Genomic DNA, 21898 nt, shown 5'->3' with positions numbered 1-21898 from the left:
AATAATCAGGAAATAGTTTAATATAATGTTGTAACTGTACAGGAAAATAATGCAACAAAGAAACTGTTACATTTGCACAATGACTAACATTTCTGCATTATGTACATTTCACAGAGCCTGTATACTAAAATGTGAACAGAATTCAGAGCAAATAAATTCATGTCTCATGCGGTTTGGAGGCTTTCGAGCAGAGTCTGAGATATACTGCTGATGGCGCTGAAGGTGGCACTGTCAGGAAATGACTGTATGAAGTCCTTCCCCTCCTCTATACTGGTGCTGAGCAGAGGATCCAAGGGCACAGCGCCTGAAAGAGAGAGGAAATGGTCATGAGAATAGATCCAACCTGAACCAATTACCATCACACCTGATAAATGGTCCTCAGCTACCTTGTGCCAGGAAAAAAAACTCTAATCTCTAGAGCAAATGTGCAAATTAATTATAATTAATATTGAGAATCAAGTGGATGTTAAAGGGCATGTCTGATCAGATACGTGCTTGGCTAAAGCCATGCAGTGTTCTCACACACAGCTGCCGTCTCAGTGCCACGGGCTGAGCTGAATTAGCTGCATCATTACTCAAGAGATTGATCAGCACACAAAGCGGATAACTGCTGAGGGGAAAACGTTAAATGATCTGATCGTTTGAACCAAAAATTATTGATGATCATGTATCACGCTGTCACCGAGGTATTTTAAACCCGCTGCTGCCACTGAAAAACTGGATCGACCATTTTAGCAGCATGGCAGTGATGTAAAATGCCTCCTAAATCATGAATGGTAGCTGAGGAGCGATGTGCAATCACAGTGTGTTGTGACACCCTGTGGCTGGAAGCTAACATTACATGTAATTGTATCCCAATGATCTCACCCAGGAATATTGATCCCGTCAGCTTGGCCAACTCTTCACCGCCGCCTTTTGAGAATATATTGCTGCATTCCTGAAAAGGGAGAAGATTTGTTAAAATGGATACACTCTGACTACACTGAAAAAAAATACAAAATTAATGTGTTTTGGTGAAAATATAACTGACACTGCAGCAACTGAATGTAGATCCTTCAAAAACTGTCATACTTGGATGGACTTTAATGTTATTTATAGAAGATATTGTTATTTTACATCCGAGTTCATCCGAGAACAATTGTATGACAGGTTACGTACTGAGCAGTGTGGGCAAACAAAGCCGCTCATGTTCTCTACGATTCCCAGGATGCGGATGCCTGTCTTCTTGCAGAAGGTGATCTCTCTCCTCACATCCCCTGTGGATACTGCCTGTAGCCAACACATGAAAGCAGAAAACACATATTTGTTGAAAATGTTTGTCATAATTTTGGTAGCTTTCAAGGTATAAAGATGAGAGGAATGAGCAACTTTCTAGGAATAAAGGTGGCAAGAATGAGCAGCTCTCTAGGTATAAAGATGGCAGAAATAAGCAGCTCTCTAGGAATAAAGATGGCAGGAATGGGCATGTCTTTAGGTAAAAAGATGTCAGGAATGAGCAGCTCTCTAGGAATAAAGATGTCAGGAATGGGCATGTCTTTAGGTAAAAAGATGTCAGGTATGAGCAGCTCTCTAGGAATAAAGATGGCAGGAATGGGCATGTCTTTAGGTATAAAGATGGCAGGAATGAGCACTTAAACATGACAACATTATAGTAGTTGATTTATTCTGGTCTTGCTGTAAAACACACATGCAGGGCCCTTTTTATTATGTATGACTGAAAAGGTAAACATCCAAAGCTAAATTTAGTGGCTTATTTGTCAGTGTTAACCTTCCCCTATGATGTCATCCATATGATTGATGTAGTGTCCTTGCTCCTACTATGAACTGTAGGGTCTGCATTTTGGCAGGTACCTGCGGTGTGGTCACCAAAATGGCTCCATCCACTCGGCTGTGTTTCTTAAGGTTCTCCAGTACCGCCAAATGCTCATCAGACGTCCCCGGCGGCGTGTCCACCAACAGCACATCCAGCTCTCCCCATGCTACGTCTGACACGAACTGGCCAATCATAGCTACAGGACAGGAAAATCAGAGATGGCGAGGATAATGTGGAGAAGAAGGTGAGTTCAAGTGCAAAACATGCAGCACAGGGATCTGTATTGAGAGATAACTGTTAAAGCAGACAAACATGTCTCACAATGCTTGTTTATAATATGATGTTGGTATAAATCTTCAAAAAAACAACCATTACTGCCAAACCAGGACTCCAAAAGGGCAGTGCCCAAAAGAGAGGTCTAGCATGCCTGTTTTCTTGGGCCCCCTCCAAACCACTGCTTCATCAGGGTCCTCCAGCAGGAAGCCGATGGACATCAGGGCGAGGGTCTTCGCGGCGTCCGTGTAGACGGGCACCCATCCCGAGTCACACTGGTGCACATCAGGCCGGCCAATGCTCAGCATGCGGGGAATACTGGGTCCACACAGGTCAACGTCCAGGATGCCAATCTGATGAACACGTCAGCAACAGCACCATGTGGACGATTTAATACATAACATGCAAGTGCTGCACTTGTACAAGCATCATTACAATAAATAGTCTCTTGGACAGCTCCGCTGCGCTTTCTAAATAGAATAACAACATAGCAGCATGTCCTGATAGTCACCCTGTATGCTGATGCACAAACACACTGCTGGTCTTTGAACTCACCTTCTTCCCAGCGTGCCTGAGAGCCAGGGCTAACTCTGTGGTGATGGTGCTCTTGCCCACCCCTCCTTTCCCCGACAGGACCAGCACAACGTGCCGGACCTGGGACATGCTCCCGTCTCAAATTGAAAAGGAGAAAAAACTGGGTTATAGTGAGCAGCAGATACATGACATGGTCAAATGTCAGTTAATTACGATACTGCTGTAACGAGAGCTGATAAACTGAACTGTCAGGTAATCCGAAAAATGGGGTCAGAAAGAGATGTCGCAGTTAGATACTGGTGTCACATTTCATCACCCGAGTTCACAAGAGAGAGTTCCTTTGGAGTAATCTTTATCAGCATTATTTGTGTAATACCTATTTTTTCACATAGACAGCAACTCAATGTTAGCAGCTGACAGAGCTGAATATTTCAAACTTCAGCGTACATGTTATTAGCATCCGCTAGCCAGTTAGCAAAGATATAAATTGGTAACTATTATGAAATACGCATCAGTTTTTGACAACTGCCATCTCTAAAGAACTAAGACATAGTTCGTGTACTGCGAAAAAGCTACAAATGAGTACGTAATCTCATAATGAACTTCCATAGCCGAGAACATGTTCCTACCATTATTTGCTTCCATATTTTGGATGTGAGGATTAAACAATGCACACAGCACCGGGCTCTGCTACTTCCTTCTATCGTCACGCGCTACCTAGCCAATCACACAGCGCATGATATACTCAAGTCCCGCCTCTATTCTGACGCCGCCAATAGGCTGCCAGCTCGTACCGTGGTGCATTCAATTGCAACACGAAGGCTCAAAATTATGGCAAATATGGGATTTTCGTGTGCGATTTAGATGCTTCTTCGCTTGGAAAACTACGACCTGTGCGAAAGTTGAACACCTGGCTCCAGACAAGTCTATATATCAACACATGAAGCTATTTTACTGTATCTTGTTCTCCGTTTGTCCCAAAATGATGATAAAAACTCAATTAATTCACTTTTATAGAGATGCAAACACTGCTTCAACAACGAACAACACAAATACCAGCGCTATACACGATACGATGCCATTAAGAAACCTTCTGCCATAAAAAGAATAAATAAATAAATATAATTGTTTTTATGCCTGCTTTTAAATAGGCTACATGGTGGGCATTCCCCTCTTTTTATTATCAAATCAGCAGACCCCACATGAGATCTCCACATCATTTGCACCGTAGATACTCAGAGGTAAAGGTAACTACAAACATTTACATAAACCCCTCCCCCGAGCACGTCTCATCCAATGAGAACACGGCTTGGGCGTGGAGACGTAATGTTTACTTCCAGCTCGCAGAGAAGTGGGCCAGAGTGCAAACCGCACTAGATACACAGTTGGATATAGAGACGCACCAGCGTTCAAATGAGCCACTGCAAGACGGTGTATAGGAAGACCACAGTAAGGTAAGACCACCACTGCTGCTTAGATTCAGACATTCATGTTCATTCTGTGGCAGATTGTGTTTGAACTAAAAGATAAAACAAAATATGTGGTGTTACATTTGTTGAATATACATGCACTATCTGCTCAAGTTTAAACATTCAACTTCAGCTTCATGTTCTGGTGTATTTCAATAGAAGGTATGGGCAGGGCATGGACAGCAGTTTGATATGAATTGATTATGATTAATAATATTCATTGATGTCACTGTTACAGTCCTGCTGCATTGATATCTTATCGATCAGAGCACCGGTGCTGTAGTCTGTCTTGGCTGGGTTGTCCAGATGATGCCCGTACAGTATGTAGGGTAAGGACCAATTAAAGTGAGACTATGGCTCTAGACTAACTAATCTAAATCATTGGCAGTTATCTCCTGCACCTGCTTGCAAAGCAGTCACCAGCTGCTGTGTTAACTGAGACATGCTGTCAGGTTGAGGTACATATGCTATATGTTGTTTTTCTGTTTACTCTGTTAATTCTCAAACTAGCAATACATGTTGTTGACACTGAGGGTATTGATTGTAATGTTTACTGACTGTCAAAGTGGTAAACAGTTCAAAACAGCTATTTTTGTTTAAAGCAAACATTGTTCAGTTCTTTTTTTTCAGCAGTAGATCTGGAGCTTCCTGATTTAGGGTCATAAAGCACAGACCGGAGGTTGAAGTCACCAAAACTATCCCACTAAGAATTATGCTTGTTTAAACTTCCGACTGTGTGAATACAAAATGGATCAGAATTCCTATAATGATCTCGTCACTGGAGTTGCATCGACTTCACTGATTGGTTAGTCTTTATAGGGAACAGTCCCCATAGTGCACATGCAGTTTAAAATGTTCAATCTGTTATAATGTAATTGTTCCTCATGCTGCAATGGAGTAAACCTTGACTTAAATAACCCCAAAAGTTCCTTTAAAAGTGGTAACTTTCGAGTTACAAGGAGGAAGTTTAATTATTACAACAGTATCCACTTCCATTCCACAAGAATTACCTCCAAACTTGTCTCACGTAATTGATAAAAGTGTCAGATGATTATATAGGATGGCATGACAGTCAGTTATAGCAGGGGTGTAAACACACAGATGTTATAATCATAAATTTATGATTGGCACACATTGTATTGTGAGGTCAGCTGACCTTCGCCTGTGTCTATCTGCTGACAGACATGCTGCCACACTGGCAGAGCAGAGGGTCGGGTTAAAAAGATTAAACAAGTGCATGGAAACACCTCCAGCTGACAACTGTGGGGCATATGGGGCAGGTGGCAACAGGCAGAGAACGGTCTATAGGTGGATAGGTAGGTTTTCCTCTCAGCTACACACTATCATTAAAGGGGCACTGTGTTGTTTTGCAGAAGAAAATCGAACAATTTTAATGAGGTAATAACACAAACTCAGAAATATTGATCTTCTCCATAACTGAATAAAGAACACTGTTTGAAGTATTAACAATGTAAAACAATATGAAACTGTGTTGTCCTTTAAGATCACTTTGTTTATCCAGTCATAATTTAACGAGCATTTGTTTAATTCAGTTTGCCTATTCATCAAAAACTAGTCCGTCAAGATCTTTCCCATCTGATTCCTCCCCAAAGCTACGTAGTGCACCTTTAAAAGCAGTAGCCTTTAGAGCCTGCGACGTAGAAAGTTTAATTTTATCTAAGAATCCTTCAAATCTAGTTCCATCCCAGCAGAATAAAATCCAAACTCGCCTAACACAGTGACTGAAAGCGTCAGATAATTATGTAGGAAGGCGGGACAGTCAGTAATGGCGGGGGTGTGAACACGCGGATGTTAAAATCTTAAATTTTTGATTGGTACACTTTGTATTGTGTGGTTAGGTGACCTTACAATTCAATGGCAGACATGTTGCCACACTGGCAGAGCAGAGGGTCGGGTTAAAAAGGTTAAACAAGTGCATGGAAACACCTCCCGCTGCCAACTGTGGGCATATGGGGCAGGTGGCAACAGGCAGAGAACGGTCTATAGGAGGACAGAGTTGTTTCTTCACAGGAATGTTTGCAGATACACACTGACACTAAGAGCTGTAAGGCAGTGGTTCGTAAAGCCTGTACAGAATATTTGTCATTCATACTTTTGACTGACCTACTTTTAGTTGTCCAACCAAATTTATGACAAAGGCTGAGACGCCAACATAGCTCACATTTTTCTGATAAAGCCTCACAGTAAGTTGGAAATACAAGGATGTAGTCCATTTTAAGGAGAGAGAAAAAAACATTGCACCCTAAATGTCTTAGTTGTAAAAGCTAGCGTCTTCCATTAATGAAAGACATGGAAACAACACATTTATACATGATACTGATCTTTGCTTAAAGGTGCACTATGTAGTTTTGCGGTTAACCCTTTTTTCTGCCTAGACAAACTAAATAAATTATCTCAATTCGTTTTCATGACTGAATGAACTAAATAAACAAACTGACCTTAAAGGACAACAAAACTTCATACTGTTCTACTTTGTTCATATGTGGCGGACCCTGCCACCTTTCTAGCTTCGAACAGTTCTGGGATCTTATTTTGTTCTGGGAACAGTCATGGAGAAGATGCATATTTCTGTGTTTGTATTATTACCTCATTAATATTGTAACTATAAACAATCCTGAGTAGTGCCTCTTTAATATTTGTCATTTATTTAAGAAACCTGGGTTCAGCTGCATTGGTGTGCTGTTAATTCTCAGGAAAGCCCCCTTAAATCTGAAGCAGGTTAAATAGGACAACTTATTTCTGTGTCTCAATCCCCCAATATAGCCGGCTAGTTTTGGAAGAAGAGAAATGGGACACGGCATGAATGTTCAAAAAATAATCTGACCTGGATAGTAAAGTAAACAAGCCGTGAACCAGGACTCCAACACTGACCTTACTTGACACAAATACCAAGCACAAGACCGACTGCACGCAGGCCAGCTGGTCCTAAGGCGCTGGGTCTGCTGTCCACAGGGTTGCCATGCTGAGAAGAGGCAGGAACGGCCTGGTTCGGCATCTGGCCTGGAGCGAGACACGGCAGGAGACAGATGCCATGGCAGTGATCCAGACACCAGACAAGGAGGAATGGGAAGGCCAGACAGCGACGCAGGTGAGACACGGGGTTTTTTGGTTTTTTTTTGCAGGTAAGGACGAGAGAAAAGTGGAGCAAAGGACAGGGAGATTCAGATGGAGTGTATATTTAGTATGACTGGAGAAGGAAGTAGTGCAATCTAAAGAAAAAGGTATGGCCATGGGGATGCCTCTGTAGTTTTCCACTGGGACTGTCCCATGTCTGAAATGGCTGTGTGTAAGACATGGTCAGGTCTCCGGTGGGAAGAGGAGGAGGCTCAGTATTTTTGGAAGGGGGTCTAATTTTACCTGCTCACACACATGACCTCCCTTACCAATAGGAAACAGGGGCAAGCTTTTAGGGCAAAAGCTATCTGGTTTAACGTGTCAGATAGGTGATACGGCTCTCATTTGGCTCAGTGGACCACAGGAAGGTTGTGATTTTTTAGAACTGAGGAGCCACTGAACACAATCTTCTCCACTGGATCTAAATTTGACCCTAGACCATGGCCAAGTCTGTGGACTTACAAGATGCTGTCTGTGCCGTTTCTGTCCACCAGATGAGCGACCTGGAGTCCGAGGTGGATTACCTGCAGAGCTCTCAGGCCGTGTCGGAGGCAGTGGCCTTGCCCAACACGGTGCCGGTGATGGGGGAGTCTTTCTGCGAGTGTGGCCGAGAGGAGGAGCTCAGCCCGGGCTTCAGTGTCACCTCGGAGGACTGCCTCTGCGGGGAGGAGGATCAGGGTGAGCGAGAGCTGGCGAAGACAGTCGTGCAGCATGTGAACACAGCAGGTCACACTATAACTTGGCACATGCTCTGCAGACGAATACAAGGCCTTGGCAGTATTAGGAAATTATATCATGTATCATAATTGGCTTTTGTGAGCATAATTACATATTGAGCAATGTCTCTTTCAAAGTAAGTAAAGCAGATCAGAGAAATGACCAAAGCTTTACCGACATGACTAACTAAAAAGCAGGTTACAAATAAGAAAGCCTGTAATATAAACCATCCAGCTAATACAGCTGTTGGTGTGTTCATGTCCTCAGGTTTCGACTGGGAGTGGGACGATCGCTTCAAGTCCTCCGGAGCCTTCCTCAGCTGTGACAACAGGAAGGTAAGCTTTCACTCGGACTACAGCTGCGGCACAGCGGCCATCCGCGGCACCAAGGAGCTGGCAGACGGTCAGCACTTCTGGGAAGTCAAGATGACCTCGCCTGTCTACGGAACTGATATGGTGGGTGTCATATTAGCTGAACTAAAACACGCATAGAAATGTCTCTAAATATCTGTTTGGTACAATGGATGTAAAGATCGTTTGCAAACTCTCACTGGTTATTTGGTTTGATCTCGCTTCTGATGTTTCCCTGGTGCAGATGGTGGGAGTTGGAACTTCGGAGGTGAACCTGGAGAAGTTTAAATACAGCTTCGGCAGCCTGCTGGGCCACGACGAGGACAGCTGGGGGCTCTCATACACAGGTTAGAGAGTCAGAATATATACTTCTCAGAGGAATCTGTCAAACTGGACTTACTTCACTCGAGCATTTCCATTTTAGACAAATTTTCACTTCTACGCCACTAAATTTTATACGATGCACTTTTTTACATTACATTCATTAGACAGGTGAAGTTACAAACATGTAACTTTTACATAAACATCCATCATAACTTTGTTAAACTTATAATGGATGTTAAAGAATGTTAACAAAAATGAAAATTAACAATAAATATATACATTTAAACACAGGATTTAAAGGAGAGCTACTTTGCTTTTTCAGTTCCATTCTTGCCTTCAGGGTGTTATATATGTCCTTGTGCAAGTAAAAGGTCTTGAAAGTTAAAAAGGTCAAAGTACCCCCCCCCCCAATGGGAGCTCTTCTCTTCCACAGGAAACACTGCTCCAGGAACACCTCGTCAGTAGTCCCGCCTTTAATCCTGTGATTTTTGGACGTCATACTACGTCACCACGTCACACTTTCGCATAATGTATGCCTACATTCACAGTAGAAGTGAAGCTGATTACACGACAGCGCCGACCAGATTCACACGCTGGCTCGGGCGTGTGTGAGGGGACCATGAGAGCGGTGTTCAAGGCCTGAAAAGGCAAAATTATCAAACATATGTCCAAAAAATGAATTAGATATATATTAGATTTGTTTATTCCTCTTTCCCACCATAACAATCATCTCTTGATTGGTGTCATCTTGTGAGGAGGATTAATGGCCCAAACAACAGAACTGTGTATAAAACTATCCCCACTCCAACCAGTTACAACAGTAATGTGGGTTAGCTCAGTTTAAACAATCTAATCATGTAAAGTGTGGTCATTTGTCACCCACAGAGGTTAATTGTCATCAAAGAATACTTTTTCAGGAGAAGTAGTGGGATAAGTAGGAGTGCTTTTACAGAGTAGTGTTGGTACTTTTTCTACCACCGTGATGATCCTCGATTCAAGAAAATTAAATCTATCTATATCTGTTTAAAGGTCACTTCCAGCACAAAGGGGACAAAGTGAAGTTCTCCTCGCGGTTCGGCCAAGGCTCCATCATTGGAGTGCACCTGGACACCTGGCACGGCACCCTGACCTTCTACAAGAATCGCCACTGCATAGGTGCGTGTCTCTCCGTAATTCGAGCAGGTTTTGTTAGCTACATGAAACAGAATTCACTCATGTCGCTGTTGTCCTGTTGCAACAGGTGTTGCCGCTACGAGGCTGCAAAACAAGAAGTTCTACCCCATGGTGAGCTCCACAGCAGCCAAAAGCAGTATGAAGGTGATCCGTGCCTGCTACACACCCACCTCCCTGAAGTACCTTTGCTGTGCCCGGCTCCGACAGATGTTGCCCAGCTGCCCAGACGTGCTGAACACTGTAGAGCTGCCGCCAGGCCTGCGCAACCTCCTCCAGATACAGCTAGGCTGGGTCTTCACCCTCAGCAGCAGCAGCAGCAGCAGCAGCAGCAGGCCTGAAGCCTCAGAGCAGCACAGGGACCCGCCTGAGGACTTCCCGGAGGAGATGAGCCTGCCCTTGAGCCGCAGCCCCAGCCCCATCCCGAGCCTGGTGTCCACCCTGAGTGCCTGCGCTTCCCCGAGCCCCTGCACCAGTCCACTTCCTGACACTGTCTCGTACCAGTGCTCTTGTCAAATGTCACCATGCGCTTGCCACTGCCCTCCGACTCCCCCCAGCAGCGACTACGACAGCTGCTGCTCCGAGCCAGAGGACCACCAATGCAAAAGATGCCGCTGGACATGACTCCGCAGTCAGAATGTATTTGTGAGTGTTTGGCACACAGATATTCTACCGCTGCCATCCAAATCTCCCGCCGGAGACAAGAGCAATCTCATCATGTAGCCAATATTTCTCAATCAACATTTTTAGTGGGTTGCTTCTTTTTTTATTTACAAAAAATGTATTATATTTAAAACTACAGAGGAGGGTTCAGCCACTGACAAAAACGAATAAAAAATTAGGTCTGACTTTCTTTTTCAGGATTCTGATTCAAATTTTAGAAAAGTCACAGAAGTCAGAATTCTGAGGGAAAAAAGGCAGAACACCTTTTTTTTTTTACAGTGGCCCTAGTTTTTCATATGCATCAGTTTTGTCTGTGAATGAGAGAAGAGAGTGAGTGTTAAGTTAGTGAAATTTTTAATAAAGTCGTGGGTTTGGTGACATCGGTCATTTATTCTCATTTTAGCCAACTTCCATTATGCGGCTAACAAGAGCCGTTTGTACTGCTCTGCTTTTTCTGTTTCTTTGTTCTTTTTTTTTTTCTTTTTTTAAATATGCAAGTCACTGTCTAAGGAAGGCCTAATGTGTGCCAGATTTTGGCTTTGACAGAAAACAAACCAAAAAAAAAAACTGGAAATCTTGTGTATACGTGTTGTTCTCAGGGACTGACTCCGGGGGGACAGGAGTTGCTTTTTTAATCTGTGGTATTGACTTTTTTGTACAGTAAAATGTGTGTTTTGTAATCAGAATTTTGGCTTGAATATCAACAACGGTTGTCTTCTTGCTTACAAGAGGATTTGTCTTTTCTATTAAGAGTTCTTACTCTGGGAATTCTCTAAAATAAAAAGTAAAACATGAAAAGTTCTGCTGCAGCACATTTTTTTATATACAGAAAGCAGTCCTTCTTACAGCACATGTTGCATTTGTGCATAAACACAATATATCATATAATTAGTATATTCTATTGGCTGTAGTTCACACGAGTCCTAATAGTGCTTTCCTGGGAGGTGAACTTGATATCTAAGGCCTATTCTTAGCTTGTAAACATCAACATTTATACATTAGCAGCCAAGTGGTCACAAGTGTAATTAGAAACCAGATTTATCTGCGCTGACGTCCGTCCTTATCGTCTCTCAAGTGGACAAATTAGTCCAGGACCAGCTGGCCATTCTGGGCAGTGAGGCAGCGGTAAACTCTGGCTGATATCTCCGGTCCTATTCGCCTCTCTTTACCTCCACTTTTCACCACGAGACCAGCCAGGAGACCCTTTCTCTCATCCTCTGACCCCAAGCTCTGGTACGCCTAAAAAACATAAAGTCACAAAGTCAAAAAACATGTTTAAAGATGCGTTTTCAAATCACTGATAAGCAGCAGTTGCAAACAGTGGGTGGTCACAGTGGGGGATCCAGGCCACCACCTCTGCTGGCGTCGGTGTACCTGCAGCAGCAGCTGAGGAGACGGGTAGGCAGCGGTCACAGCAGAGGCCACGGCGGGGCTGACTCTGTTCAGCTGCTGGATCTGCCTGCTCCAGACCTGGATCAGCCCCGAGCCGTCCCTCTCCACCCGAGCCCCGCTGGCCCACGAACCATCCACGCAGAAGGGCAGCTCTGCTCGCTCTGTCAGCAGTCTGTAAAAACATGGAAGGACATATGTATATGTGACAATGTGTTTACTGTGTATATAATCCATATATTTATACATATATTTTTATCTTGCTGCGTATTTATTTTCTTGCTGCTTCTGACTTGAGCTGCTATAACAAGTGAATTTCTCCAGTGTGGGATCAATAAAGCTTTATCTCATCATATTCTGTAAGCAAGGGAAGATTAGTCAGATATTAATGTGATGGTATTAATGAGCTTATACAAGTTATCACCATTTCTCTGACTGCTCTAAGAAAGTTTTTTAATTAGTGAACTATATTCACTTTAGTATACAACAGACAGTTAACAGCTGATGGTTCTTTTACTGGGGATTGAAGTGGCGGCTCACTTGAACGGGCGCTTCGATAAGGCCTTCGTGACAGCGCACACGTGGTCGGTGACCTCCTGCCAGCCGTCCAGGAGGAACAGTGAGATGTTCTTGCAGAGCTGTAGGTGCACGAGAACCTGGAGGGGAGAGGAGACGAAGAAAGGACGCCTCATCATCTGGACTTGAAAAGTTAAAACTGTCATCATTCATCATAAAGTGTACAAGAACGTGTTGTTGTCGAGGATTTGCAATGTTTGAGAACATTTTTAATAATCTGACCTCCTCGATGTCCAGATGCTCCATGCCCAGTTTGGACCCCGGTGTTCTATATAGTAAATGCACACCATGCACATCGGTCCTGTTGGAAAGTAAACTAATATGTCACCTCAGCCATCATAGAATTAGAGTTTTAGCTCACTTGAGATTAATCAAGCAACCAGGCTATTCAGTGTATAACAATCAGAAGCCACAGACACACACACATACCTGTAATCAGGCTGAGAGTCGGTCACTAAGAGTGTGACCGCCTTCTTTGCATCCCGGTTGAGACACTCTAACAGAGGACTGAGGAAGGACCCGACCCCTCTCTCTTCCTCTTCACTGTGTAGCATCTGTAGCAACAGAATAACAACAACGTGACCATCAATTCGGCTGCCATCTTACCATTTTTTCCTTTTTTCTTTCACAATGTAATGCCTACTTTCTTCACGGAGACCACCAGATCCATAAGGTCAGTCAGATCCAGCACCAGAACCACTTGCTCCTCCTCCACAGAGCTCTTTCCGTCATCTCCATGCTACATGCAAAACAGTAAAGAAAACATGCAGATGCCGATTACAAGCTGTGCACCCACCAGATGTGCTGCAGATGTAGGAGCAAGTCTCCAACCTGAGGTAAGTCTCTGGTCCAGGTGATGCTGCGCGGGAGCTGCTGGCTCTGAATGCTTAGCCTCCACTCAAAGTCAGCCAGGGTGTCCAGCAAGATGTCTGAGCCATCCTGTTGGAGAAGAGCTGGAGAAATACACATATGGGCTTATAGTCATTTCAGACTATTGTCCTCGTTGTGGAGGTCATAACGTGGCCAGATGATGCCTTTCAGTGGTCCTTTTAAACACAAAAGGCTACACGTGCATGCTTTTATTTAGAGGGGCAAAATGAAAGTTGTCTTTTAATTGTTTTTGTTGTGACAGAGTAGTAACTTTAAACATGTGACTAAGGTTGAACTTGATGTATTAGCCAGTAACCATGTACATTAAGTATTGCCTAGCATCAGTGTCAAATTTGGAAGGCAAATTTCCGACGGCCCGTGAAGGCAGCACCTGGGTCTAAGCAGATGGTCAGACTCTTGAGGCAGTTCTCTGGCCGGAGGCTCTTGAGGTTCTCCGCAGCCTCTCTCCTCCTCTGCTGCTCCCCTCTCCTCTCCTCTTTCTCCCGGGCCCTGGCGGCTCTCTGTCTCTCCCTCTCCTCCTTCCTCTCCCTGGCTGTCTGTCGGTCCGCCTCGATCTCCTCCTTGGTGCGGCGTTTTCGTGCATGGCTCGGTGTGCCACGTCCAGCTGGCCTCGGAGGAGACAAAGCATGAGTTTGACCAGACTCCCTCTTTGTGGCAGACGATGGGGCGGTTCTGCACTTGTCCTCTGAGCTCAGGTCCTCTGTTAAATCTGTGCTGACTGTTGCTATCGGACTGCTCCTGGGTTTGGTCTCACCGTCGCTTTCCTCAGATTCAGATACTTCCCATGTTTGAGCTCTGCGCAGCACGGACATTTCATAATTTTAAGACATAAACAAAACTTCTTGAACACAACACGTGGCCTTAACAAACATTCAGAAAGCTCAGTGTCATCTCTCTGAGAGAGCTGTGCTTGCACAACAGCGATGGTGTCCACCGAGGGACAAAAAATGCAAAGCGCGCTACATATAGTCTAGCTTTGTCCCCTACAATGAAAACAGACTTTTTTACGAATAAACACGACTAAAGAGTAAATAAGATGTCTTTATTTTTTTAACTGGGTCATTTTACTGAAGTACTTAATTTACCAAATATTACGTGAGCTCACATTTCTGGGGTATTTGTAGTTTATTTCCATGTCATGCGACTTACACATGAATGCAACACTAATTCTAAAACAATGATACAATTTAACAACAAAGTTATTTATCATTATTTTAATTATTACCATGGAATTAACCCTTCTTCATAATGAGTATTTTGGTACTTTTCTGATGCAAAGTATTTTAACTTAGGTAAGACTTTAAACGCAGGGCTTTTACTTGTAATTGGGTATGTGTGCACTGTGTTATTGCTACCTTCCTAAGAAAGAGTATCTGTGAGAACTTCTTCCGCTGTTAATTAGATCAGCAGAAGGTAGAGTAAGTCGCGACAGCTGTCACCGGGTGGACTATGGACATCACAGTCTGTGGCCGACACATGACTTGGTTTTGTGGGATTAAATCTGAGGACACACTGATAAAACACTCAATGAGTGGGATGTATTAAAAAAAACAAAAAAACAACTAAAGATGCTGCTGTGCTTTGTGTCATTGGGAGCGTATTAGAAACGCATTTAAAGACTGCTACTTAAAAGAAAATAAAATATTTTAATCTGAAAAAATGTGAACACGCATATATTCAATTAACCAATGCAGCGTCCTATAAAAGCCACTGTGAGGATTTTGGTTGATGCTCCATTTTTTCTCTTGGAGGGTTTCAATAGACTGAGACCCCTTTCAAATGTAATGTAGTTTAAAGATGCCAGTCAGACAAATTAATTAAAGCAATACATAACATACTTGCATAATTTAAATCTATATGTATATATTTTATATATGCCTTATACATGTTAAATTGAATATTTAAAAAGTTTATTCCTGTTTTTTTTTTTTAAAGAGCAATTAAATAAAAATGTTTCTCTCTTTAAAATAACATAAAACAAAAAACAAAATAGCGTCACGGTAACATTCTCGTTTTACTTTTTCTTTAATTTTTATAATATAAAATAATACATTAAAGATTCAGAATTGTTCCTCAATAAAGTTTTCGGATTTAAAAAACAGTAGTCGGGGGCGGCTGCAGTGACGCTCGATCCGCAAATTTCCAAACCATCCGTCACGTCATCACGCAGCACTCGATAGATCCATGTAGTTTAAAGATCTGCACTGCGCGCGCGGACAGCAGCAACAGCAGCAGAGTTGTAGCGGACTTCAACACAGCCTGCTAGCTCTACTTCACTAGCCTTTACATGTAAACAACACTGAAGGATGTGATTTAGAAGCTGTCTTTTATAGCCACTGTCTTTTTCGCTCACTATGACGCAGCCGGCGGAGAAAGGTACGTCTGAATATGGTTGTATTTCCCAAAAATTAGTCCAAATTTAGCTTTAGCTAGCCAGACCTGTGTCTCGATGTTGGTCTCAAAACTCTCCCCGCTAGGAAAAAAAACAAAAACTGGGTCACTGAACTGAACAACTCAGCGTTTTAAACTTGAAGTGTCGTTAAGAGCTCATGTGACCGAACGGGAAGTGGCAAAAATGTTGAGATTAGCAGTAATAGTTTGCTATCTCATGATTATATTATGAAATAATACCTCATTCGCTAAATCTTTTACCACCCCTGAGTTAATTCTGCCTCACAACAGTCTGTTTTCCCAGTGAGGTAGACATGAAGCACCTACTCACAGATAAAAGAGGTGTCATGGGGCACAGAGTTCATTGAAGTCCCCTTCAGCTACATTTATTTGACAACAGTTGTTTCTAGTTATTTTGCAGATCCGGATTAAATTAAAAAAGTATTAATCAACTGATGAATTATGACGTATTATATTGGAGCTACTCAGCATTATGTAAAACGATAGAAGTTAGCCCCACTTTACCAGCTGCAAGTGTGTTTGTTGCTCACACTTAAATGAATCACTTGCGATAAGTGTTGTCTGGAAATGGGTACTTTTACCTTGGGTACTTCAAGTATACTTTTACTATTAATTAATGCAGGACTTGTACTGCTGGTAATGATGTGTTTTTTCTCGCCTGTAGTATAACTAATTTTCCGTAAATGAAAGATCTGAGTTCCACTGTTTTTTCTTGTTATCACTTCAAGTAAATATCTGACCTTCACTGTGCTGCACCTGAATGCAAATGAACTTTTTATTGTTTATAAATCATTTGAGAAAATACTTGATTACTATGATTTAAAGCATGTCTGGATCTTTAAAACTCTATTGTTAGATGATCTTTTCAAAAGCACTGCATTAAAGCTGATGTTAAATAGGAGAGATGAATGAATTTAAGGTTTTCCATCAGAGTACCTGCTTTTTTTATGGTTGGAACATGTTTCCCTAGATATTAAATGAAAGTCACTTTAACTGTGAACCAATGCTGCTATTGCTGTCAAACGCTGAAGTCTTCAGCGGTTTTGGTATCTCTTCCTGTCCATGTTTCAGACTCACTTTCATAGTAAATTTAGGAAGCTCATGATCCATTCTTATTTTTACAGCGTATTACCGCTTCCTGGTGCTCTTCTTCAACTGCCTGCTGACGTTCGGCTCCTACTTCTGCTTCGACATCCCCAGTGTTTTGCAGGATCAGTTCCAAGGGGTGAGTAAGAGGGAGCAGGAGAGCAGACTCTAGCTTAAATATGTTATCCGTATTGAATGACTCCTCCGTATTACCTTAGTATGATCATTGTAGTGTGATGTCACAGTTCTAATGTTTGTGGCCCCGCCCTCCTCATCTAACAGAACCTGACATGTCCCAATGCGACCGTGATCAATGGGACAGTGGACTGTGTCGAGGGACTGGGGATGAGCCCTCAGCAGTACAATCTTCTTTATGCCATCTATGCTTGGACGTAAGAACACACACACACACACACACACACACACAGTGACTCTACTGTAATATACTGACATACGTCTTCATCAGAAAACAGCTACAGTTGGTGCTCTTTTCTCAACAGGAATGCGGTGGTGGTGATCATGGCTGGCTTCCTGATTGACAAATTAGGAAACCGCTGTAAGTGTATCTTATCTGCAAATGTGCTAAACCAAACAGCTAACTTGTGGGAGCTCATGGTAAATTGATTTTCTCTCTGCAGTTGGAGTGTTTCTCTTCTCCTTCCTGTGTGTTTTGGGCTCGTCGATGTTCGCGCTGGGCTCCCACTTCAGAGGGACTCCCTATCTGCTGCCACTGATGCTCACAGGCCGACTCCTGTTTGGATCAGGCAATGGATCTCTGACCAGTAAGGCCACCTAAAGTCATACGCATAAAGTCTTTGCAGAGTGAACCCAGAGGGATGTTCCTGAGCTGCTCTCTCTTTTGCGTCCTTATTAGTTGTTCAGAACCGCATCACAGCCTTCTGGTTCAAAGGGAAGGAGCTGGCCTTGGCTTTCGGTCTGACCCTGGCTTTCTCTCGCCTGGGTTCAGTCCTGAACTTCTTCCTCACCCAGAAGTTTGAGGAAAGATTTGGCATGCAGTGGACACTTTGGGGTGGTAGGTTTATGTCATGCCTGAATAATGAAATGTTCTCAAAAGAAAAGTTTAAAGGGGGGTTTCAGTAGTAGTGGAAGAGCAACATAGCAAAACAAAAGGAAAAAACAAGCATTTTGGGTTGACTAGTAAAAGTTGTTTAAATATGCAAAACATAGGGCCTGGGTTTAAAACTGTATTAAAGAGTGCCTTTATGGCACATGATGCTTTGTTTTCTAGGTGCACTATTATGCGTGTTGGGCTTTGCATCCGCCATTATAGTCAGCAGTCTGGACAAGGTTGGGATGAGGCAGCTGGGGCTTGATGGTGCCATCCAAGAGGAGTCCCGCAAAGTGGTACGAACAGTATCTGACCTCAGTTTTTTCTGTGAAATGGTCAATACCTTCTTTGTTTGGCAGTGATTGTGTGGACTAAATGATTGTGTTCTCACTCTCTCGGTGCCTATAGAGGATTCAGGATGTGAAGCTCCTGTCGCTAAGATACTGGCTGCTGGTTCTCACCATTATGTTCTTCTACAATGGCATCTTCCCGTTCATTGCCGATGCCAGGTACAGCTGACAACACCCAGAACATGCATAAAACAATGTCATAAAACAACTGTGTTGATATGAGCGTAGTGCATATACACTTAAAATAATCACTTATTTCTTACATGTTTCTGTATTTTTCCTGTCCAGTAAGTTCATTCAGGATAAGTACAGCGGCTACAGTCAGAAGGAGGCAGCCTATATCGCCGGGGCGGTTTATGACAGCTCGCTGGTCCTCTCAGCCAGTGTGGGCATTCTCATCGTGAGTATCTGTGACCTAAATCTCTTTCTGAACCTGCTGTATGAATCAAAATGAAATAAGCAGGTAAGATTGTGTAACACGTGATGTCTCTTGTGTTCATTTCAGGATTACGTGGGCCTGCGGGGCATTTTCGCAGTGGCCTGTGCCGTCCTCACGCTGCCTGTGTTTGGACTCCTGGCCTTCACTTTTGTCCCCCCTCTCGTCTCCACCATATGGCTCGGGGTCACCTACTCTTTTGCTGCTGTGAGTTTAGATCAATTTTCTAAACTTAAGCAGATGCAAGTAAATCTGTTTGTGCCTCATATATAGGAAAAGCATGCATCTTAATTTGAACACTCTGTGCTGTCTTCCAGTCGAGCATGTGGCCGTCTATCCCCCTCGTCGTACCTCAGGCAACTCTTGGAACAGCCATGGGTCTTGCAACCTCCATACAGATGGTGGGAATCGGGGTGTCCAATCTGGTTGTTGGACAGATTTTGGGCACCAATTCTAGGTAGGAAATACTTCAGATCAGGGACTGTATGCAGATGCTACAAGCTGTAAGATAGATCTTGACTGATCGTTAATGTTTTCTCCATTTCCTGTTCAGTGAAACTAAGATTCCGTTGTGGCGTTGGCAGAGGATGATGATCTTCATGTTGGCCAACACCATCAGCTGCATCGTCACCTCGGTGATGCTCAACGTTGTCGACCACAGACAGGTCAGACAACCCACGCACAGCTTGTGCACTGTTTTATATATATTTGTGCTGCGCCTACAGGATGTTGACTTAATGTTTATTTTTCTGTAGGGCGGGACCCTGAACAAGATGACCAAGAGGTCAGAGCAGGCAGAGAGAGACTCGGACAGAGAGCCACTCAACCAGGGAGAGGAAGAGCAGGATGAGGATGGCGAGGAAGAGGCGGTCAGATCTCGTTCTATCAACTCCTAAGTTTTGTTTCCTCCAATCTCAACACTTCTGTACATCTAATGTCTTTTAAAAATAAATGTTTTATATGCACCAATTTTTAAAACTGAACTATGTCCATTGCAAACCTCATTGAAACCGCATTTGTCTGCAGTCACTGCAGCAGATAACTGAGCAGTTTAATGAACAAGGCTACATCTTGTTTAAACAGTATTTACACTCATATAGTATAAATATATTGTGAACCAGGTATTACAGATTTTTCAGTAAAAATTCAGAAAAAAGAAAATCCATAAAAAGACAAAACAAAAACTCTAACTGTTTTATAGGTTTTAGCACATTTAATCAATCGTTTCATCACTCAGATATTGACCGACTGTGTGAAGCTTACTGAGGTCACTAAATAATTTTGATTACATGTTAAAATACATGTCAGGAAAACATATTGTCTGTTTTTAGTATGATCTTTTTTTTTTATGAAGCCTGAAATATTTGTACCTCTTATCTGTATGTTGGTTAGAGATTTCATTCTGTACTTGAAGAAGGGAATTTTCTCTGTTTTTAAAAATGCCAAAATGGCAAAAGTCAAATGTTTTAAACTTTTTTGATGGTATGATCTTTGCTACATGAAAATAAACAAGATACATGTTTGCTTGGAACCATTCTGCAAAGCCTGGTTTAGTTAAATGGATAAGACATATGGAGTGATTGATTATGATTTTGATTACTATTGATCATTAATACATCCTACAGTACCAGTGGTGTCCCACTTACATTTGACACAGTCTGCCATCCAAACGGGGTATTATTTTTTATAGTGTAGTCTATTATTAGTCTATTATTAATACTTCTTTAATAAAACTGCATCAAATGACAATGAAACAAAGGGGTCACTCAGTGATGAACCTACAGAATTATCATAACCTGATCTGCAGCTTCACACAACTTTATAGCTGTTTTCAGCTGTTGTTTAGCACTCCGGCCTTCAACCTTAGTGGTCTTGGTCCCTCTCAGCGTTCTTGTAGTTTTTATTTTCAGCAACAAAAGTCACAAAGACTCACTTTATAATCCCCTCAGCACCAAAGACAGACACAGTGAGTGAGTCGTTGGTGAATGTAGTGGAGCATTAAGCAGCTAAAGGGCCAGGTATTTCACTCAGAAGTTGATGGAGTCCAAAATCTTAGCTGGAAGAGAGACGATATTGGATAAACACGACTCTTGCTCTGCAAGGACAGAATGTGTAAATAAATACTCAAAGAAAGAAAGAAAGAAAGAAAGAAAGGTCATTTCCTTATTAGTCAGCACAGACTTTTTTTCACATTGCAGCCAGTAGGTGGAGCTCATTACACATGTGTTTTCAAAGGATACACTTCAGCCTGTTCAGTTAGCACTGGGGTGTGAAGACTCCACTACTGTGTGAGTGACTCAAAAGCTTTTAGCTCGTCCAGAGTCAACCTTCCATTTTTAGTAACTTGAATTTTTAGTAACTAGATTCTTACAAATCAGAAACCTTTTTGTAAGTGTGTGTGTGCACCTGTGCGTGTGTGTGTGTATTTTGGGTGAGGTGATAACAGTACTTCAAATCACATCCATCATGTTGTCAACAACTGGACGGTTGTAGTCTACATTTAAATAGCTACCACCGACAAATGTGGCAGCAACACACACGAGTGTAACACATTAAACATGTGCACCAATTGAACTTTTATACATTTAAAGGTGCAAAATGTAAGGATTTTAGTTTTTAAAACATCAATAGATTAAATATGTATTTATGTCTCTGTATTGCGTTGAGGAGATCGACTCCCAGCCGCCTAAAGCTCCTGTGCTAGCAGTTTAAACACCAACACTCCTCTGGTTGTTCGCCTAGCCGCACAGCTAACTGAGCTAACAAGCTAACATAAGCTACAGAGGTGGATGCAAAGGAAGAGTACAAATAGTAGCAGTAAACAATTATTCTGGTGACTCTATGAATTCTTACATATTGCACCTTTACATTTTTACTTGTCACTCTTTGTACTTGTCACGGTTTATAGGATAGGCGTTTTTATTTCCCAGAGAGATGTTTCCTGGTAGCTCTTTGAGCCCATTATCACATTTAATCAACAAACATCTAATTAGTTGTCGGCACTGGATTCCAACAAAAAGCTAATTGGAGAGCGTCTGAACGGATGTACAGTGACTTGTCTGACCTTGAATAATGCTGCAGTCCTAAAATACTTTCAGGATCCAGGTCCAGGTAGCCGACCTCTTGTCCCTGACTCTTTGCCAGGTGAAGCTAAGCATCCAGAAGACTGCTGTCCCTGCTGGAGAACACCAGGGATTACAATATTTGCAATCATAATGTTATGAGAGGATTCTGAAAAATC

The 21898-nt window shown here is 42.6% G+C and overlaps 4 protein-coding genes across 5 annotated transcripts; 2 read left to right on the top strand and 2 right to left on the bottom strand.

Moving 5' to 3' along the window:
- Positions 1–2: 2 nt before the first annotated feature.
- nubp2 (nucleotide binding protein 2 (MinD homolog, E. coli)) lies at positions 3–3344 on the bottom strand. The gene is made up of 7 exons (XM_030399572.1): positions 3250–3344; positions 2642–2757; positions 2241–2439; positions 1852–2009; positions 1159–1269; positions 868–937; positions 3–304 (listed from the first exon to the last, which is right to left on the bottom strand). Exons 1-7 carry the CDS (start codon positions 3263–3265, stop codon positions 165–167), a joined length of 810 nt encoding a protein of 269 aa, XP_030255432.1. The 5' UTR covers positions 3266–3344; the 3' UTR covers positions 3–164.
- Positions 3345–3414: 70 nt separating this feature from the next.
- Positions 3415–11246, top strand: spsb3b (splA/ryanodine receptor domain and SOCS box containing 3b). Of its 2 annotated transcripts, XM_030399570.1 has the most exons (8): positions 3415–4074; positions 4328–4418; positions 7063–7198; positions 7719–7902; positions 8209–8396; positions 8536–8638; positions 9645–9770; positions 9856–11246. In XM_030399570.1, the coding sequence occupies exons 2-8, from the start codon at positions 4396–4398 to the stop codon at positions 10407–10409; spliced, it is 1314 nt and encodes a 437-aa protein (XP_030255430.1). In that variant the 5' UTR covers positions 3415–4074; positions 4328–4395; the 3' UTR covers positions 10410–11246. The 2 variants fall into 2 exon arrangements, with proteins under 2 accessions (XP_030255430.1, XP_030255429.1); XM_030399569.1 differs by lacking the exon at positions 4328–4418.
- A 1-nt stretch (position 11247) lies between these two features.
- On the bottom strand, positions 11248–14299 carry eme2 (essential meiotic structure-specific endonuclease subunit 2). The gene is made up of 8 exons (XM_030399571.1): positions 13675–14299; positions 13245–13366; positions 13057–13152; positions 12843–12967; positions 12636–12714; positions 12378–12493; positions 11823–12012; positions 11248–11687 (listed from the first exon to the last, which is right to left on the bottom strand). The coding sequence occupies exons 1-8, from the start codon at positions 14114–14116 to the stop codon at positions 11532–11534; spliced, it is 1326 nt and encodes a 441-aa protein (XP_030255431.1). The 5' UTR covers positions 14117–14299; the 3' UTR covers positions 11248–11531.
- A 1201-nt stretch (positions 14300–15500) lies between these two features.
- On the top strand, positions 15501–20188 carry mfsd1l (major facilitator superfamily domain containing 1-like). Its single transcript, XM_030400985.1, has 13 exons — positions 15501–15680; positions 16841–16941; positions 17085–17194; positions 17303–17358; positions 17441–17584; positions 17677–17835; positions 18052–18167; positions 18280–18380; positions 18510–18621; positions 18727–18864; positions 18975–19114; positions 19211–19322; positions 19413–20188. Exons 1-13 carry the CDS (start codon positions 15659–15661, stop codon positions 19551–19553), a joined length of 1452 nt encoding a protein of 483 aa, XP_030256845.1. The 5' UTR covers positions 15501–15658; the 3' UTR covers positions 19554–20188.
- Positions 20189–21898: the final 1710 nt, after the last annotated feature.

This window comes from Sparus aurata, chromosome 20 (genome assembly GCF_900880675.1).
Source record: "Sparus aurata chromosome 20, fSpaAur1.1, whole genome shotgun sequence".
NCBI classification, from domain to species: Eukaryota; Metazoa; Chordata; class Actinopteri; order Spariformes; family Sparidae; genus Sparus; species Sparus aurata.
Note: the sequence above shows the minus strand (reverse complement) of the source record. Positions and strands in the feature narration are given on the sequence as shown.

Coding starts and splice junctions, on each gene's coding strand:
- eme2 (XM_030399571.1), bottom strand. CDS start 14,116: ATGTCCGTGCTGCGCAGAGCTCAAACATGGGAAGTATCTGAATCTGAG. Junction 13,367..13,674: donor GACCATCTGCTTAGACCCAG/GTGCTGCCTTCA, acceptor GTATTTCTCCAG/CTCTTCTCCAACAGGATGGC. Junction 13,153..13,244: donor GGACCAGAGACTTACCTCAG/GTTGGAGACTTG, acceptor TTTTGCATGTAG/CATGGAGATGACGGAAAGAG.
- mfsd1l (XM_030400985.1), top strand. CDS start 15,659: ATGACGCAGCCGGCGGAGAAAG. Junction 17,359..17,440: donor TGACAAATTAGGAAACCGCT/GTAAGTGTATCT, acceptor TTCTCTCTGCAG/TTGGAGTGTTTCTCTTCTCC. Junction 18,168..18,279: donor AAGAGGAGTCCCGCAAAGTG/GTACGAACAGTA, acceptor CGGTGCCTATAG/AGGATTCAGGATGTGAAGCT.
- spsb3b (XM_030399569.1), top strand. CDS start 4,034: ATGAGCCACTGCAAGACGGTGTATAGGAAGACCACAGTAAG. Junction 7,903..8,208: donor CTGCGGGGAGGAGGATCAGG/GTGAGCGAGAGC, acceptor TCATGTCCTCAG/GTTTCGACTGGGAGTGGGAC. Junction 8,639..9,644: donor CTGGGGGCTCTCATACACAG/GTTAGAGAGTCA, acceptor ATCTGTTTAAAG/GTCACTTCCAGCACAAAGGG.
- nubp2 (XM_030399572.1), bottom strand. Junction 938..1,158: donor TTGTTTGCCCACACTGCTCA/GTACGTAACCTG, acceptor CTCCCTTTTCAG/GAATGCAGCAATATATTCTC. Junction 305..867: donor GACGGGATCAATATTCCTGG/GTGAGATCATTG, acceptor TCTCTCTTTCAG/GCGCTGTGCCCTTGGATCCT.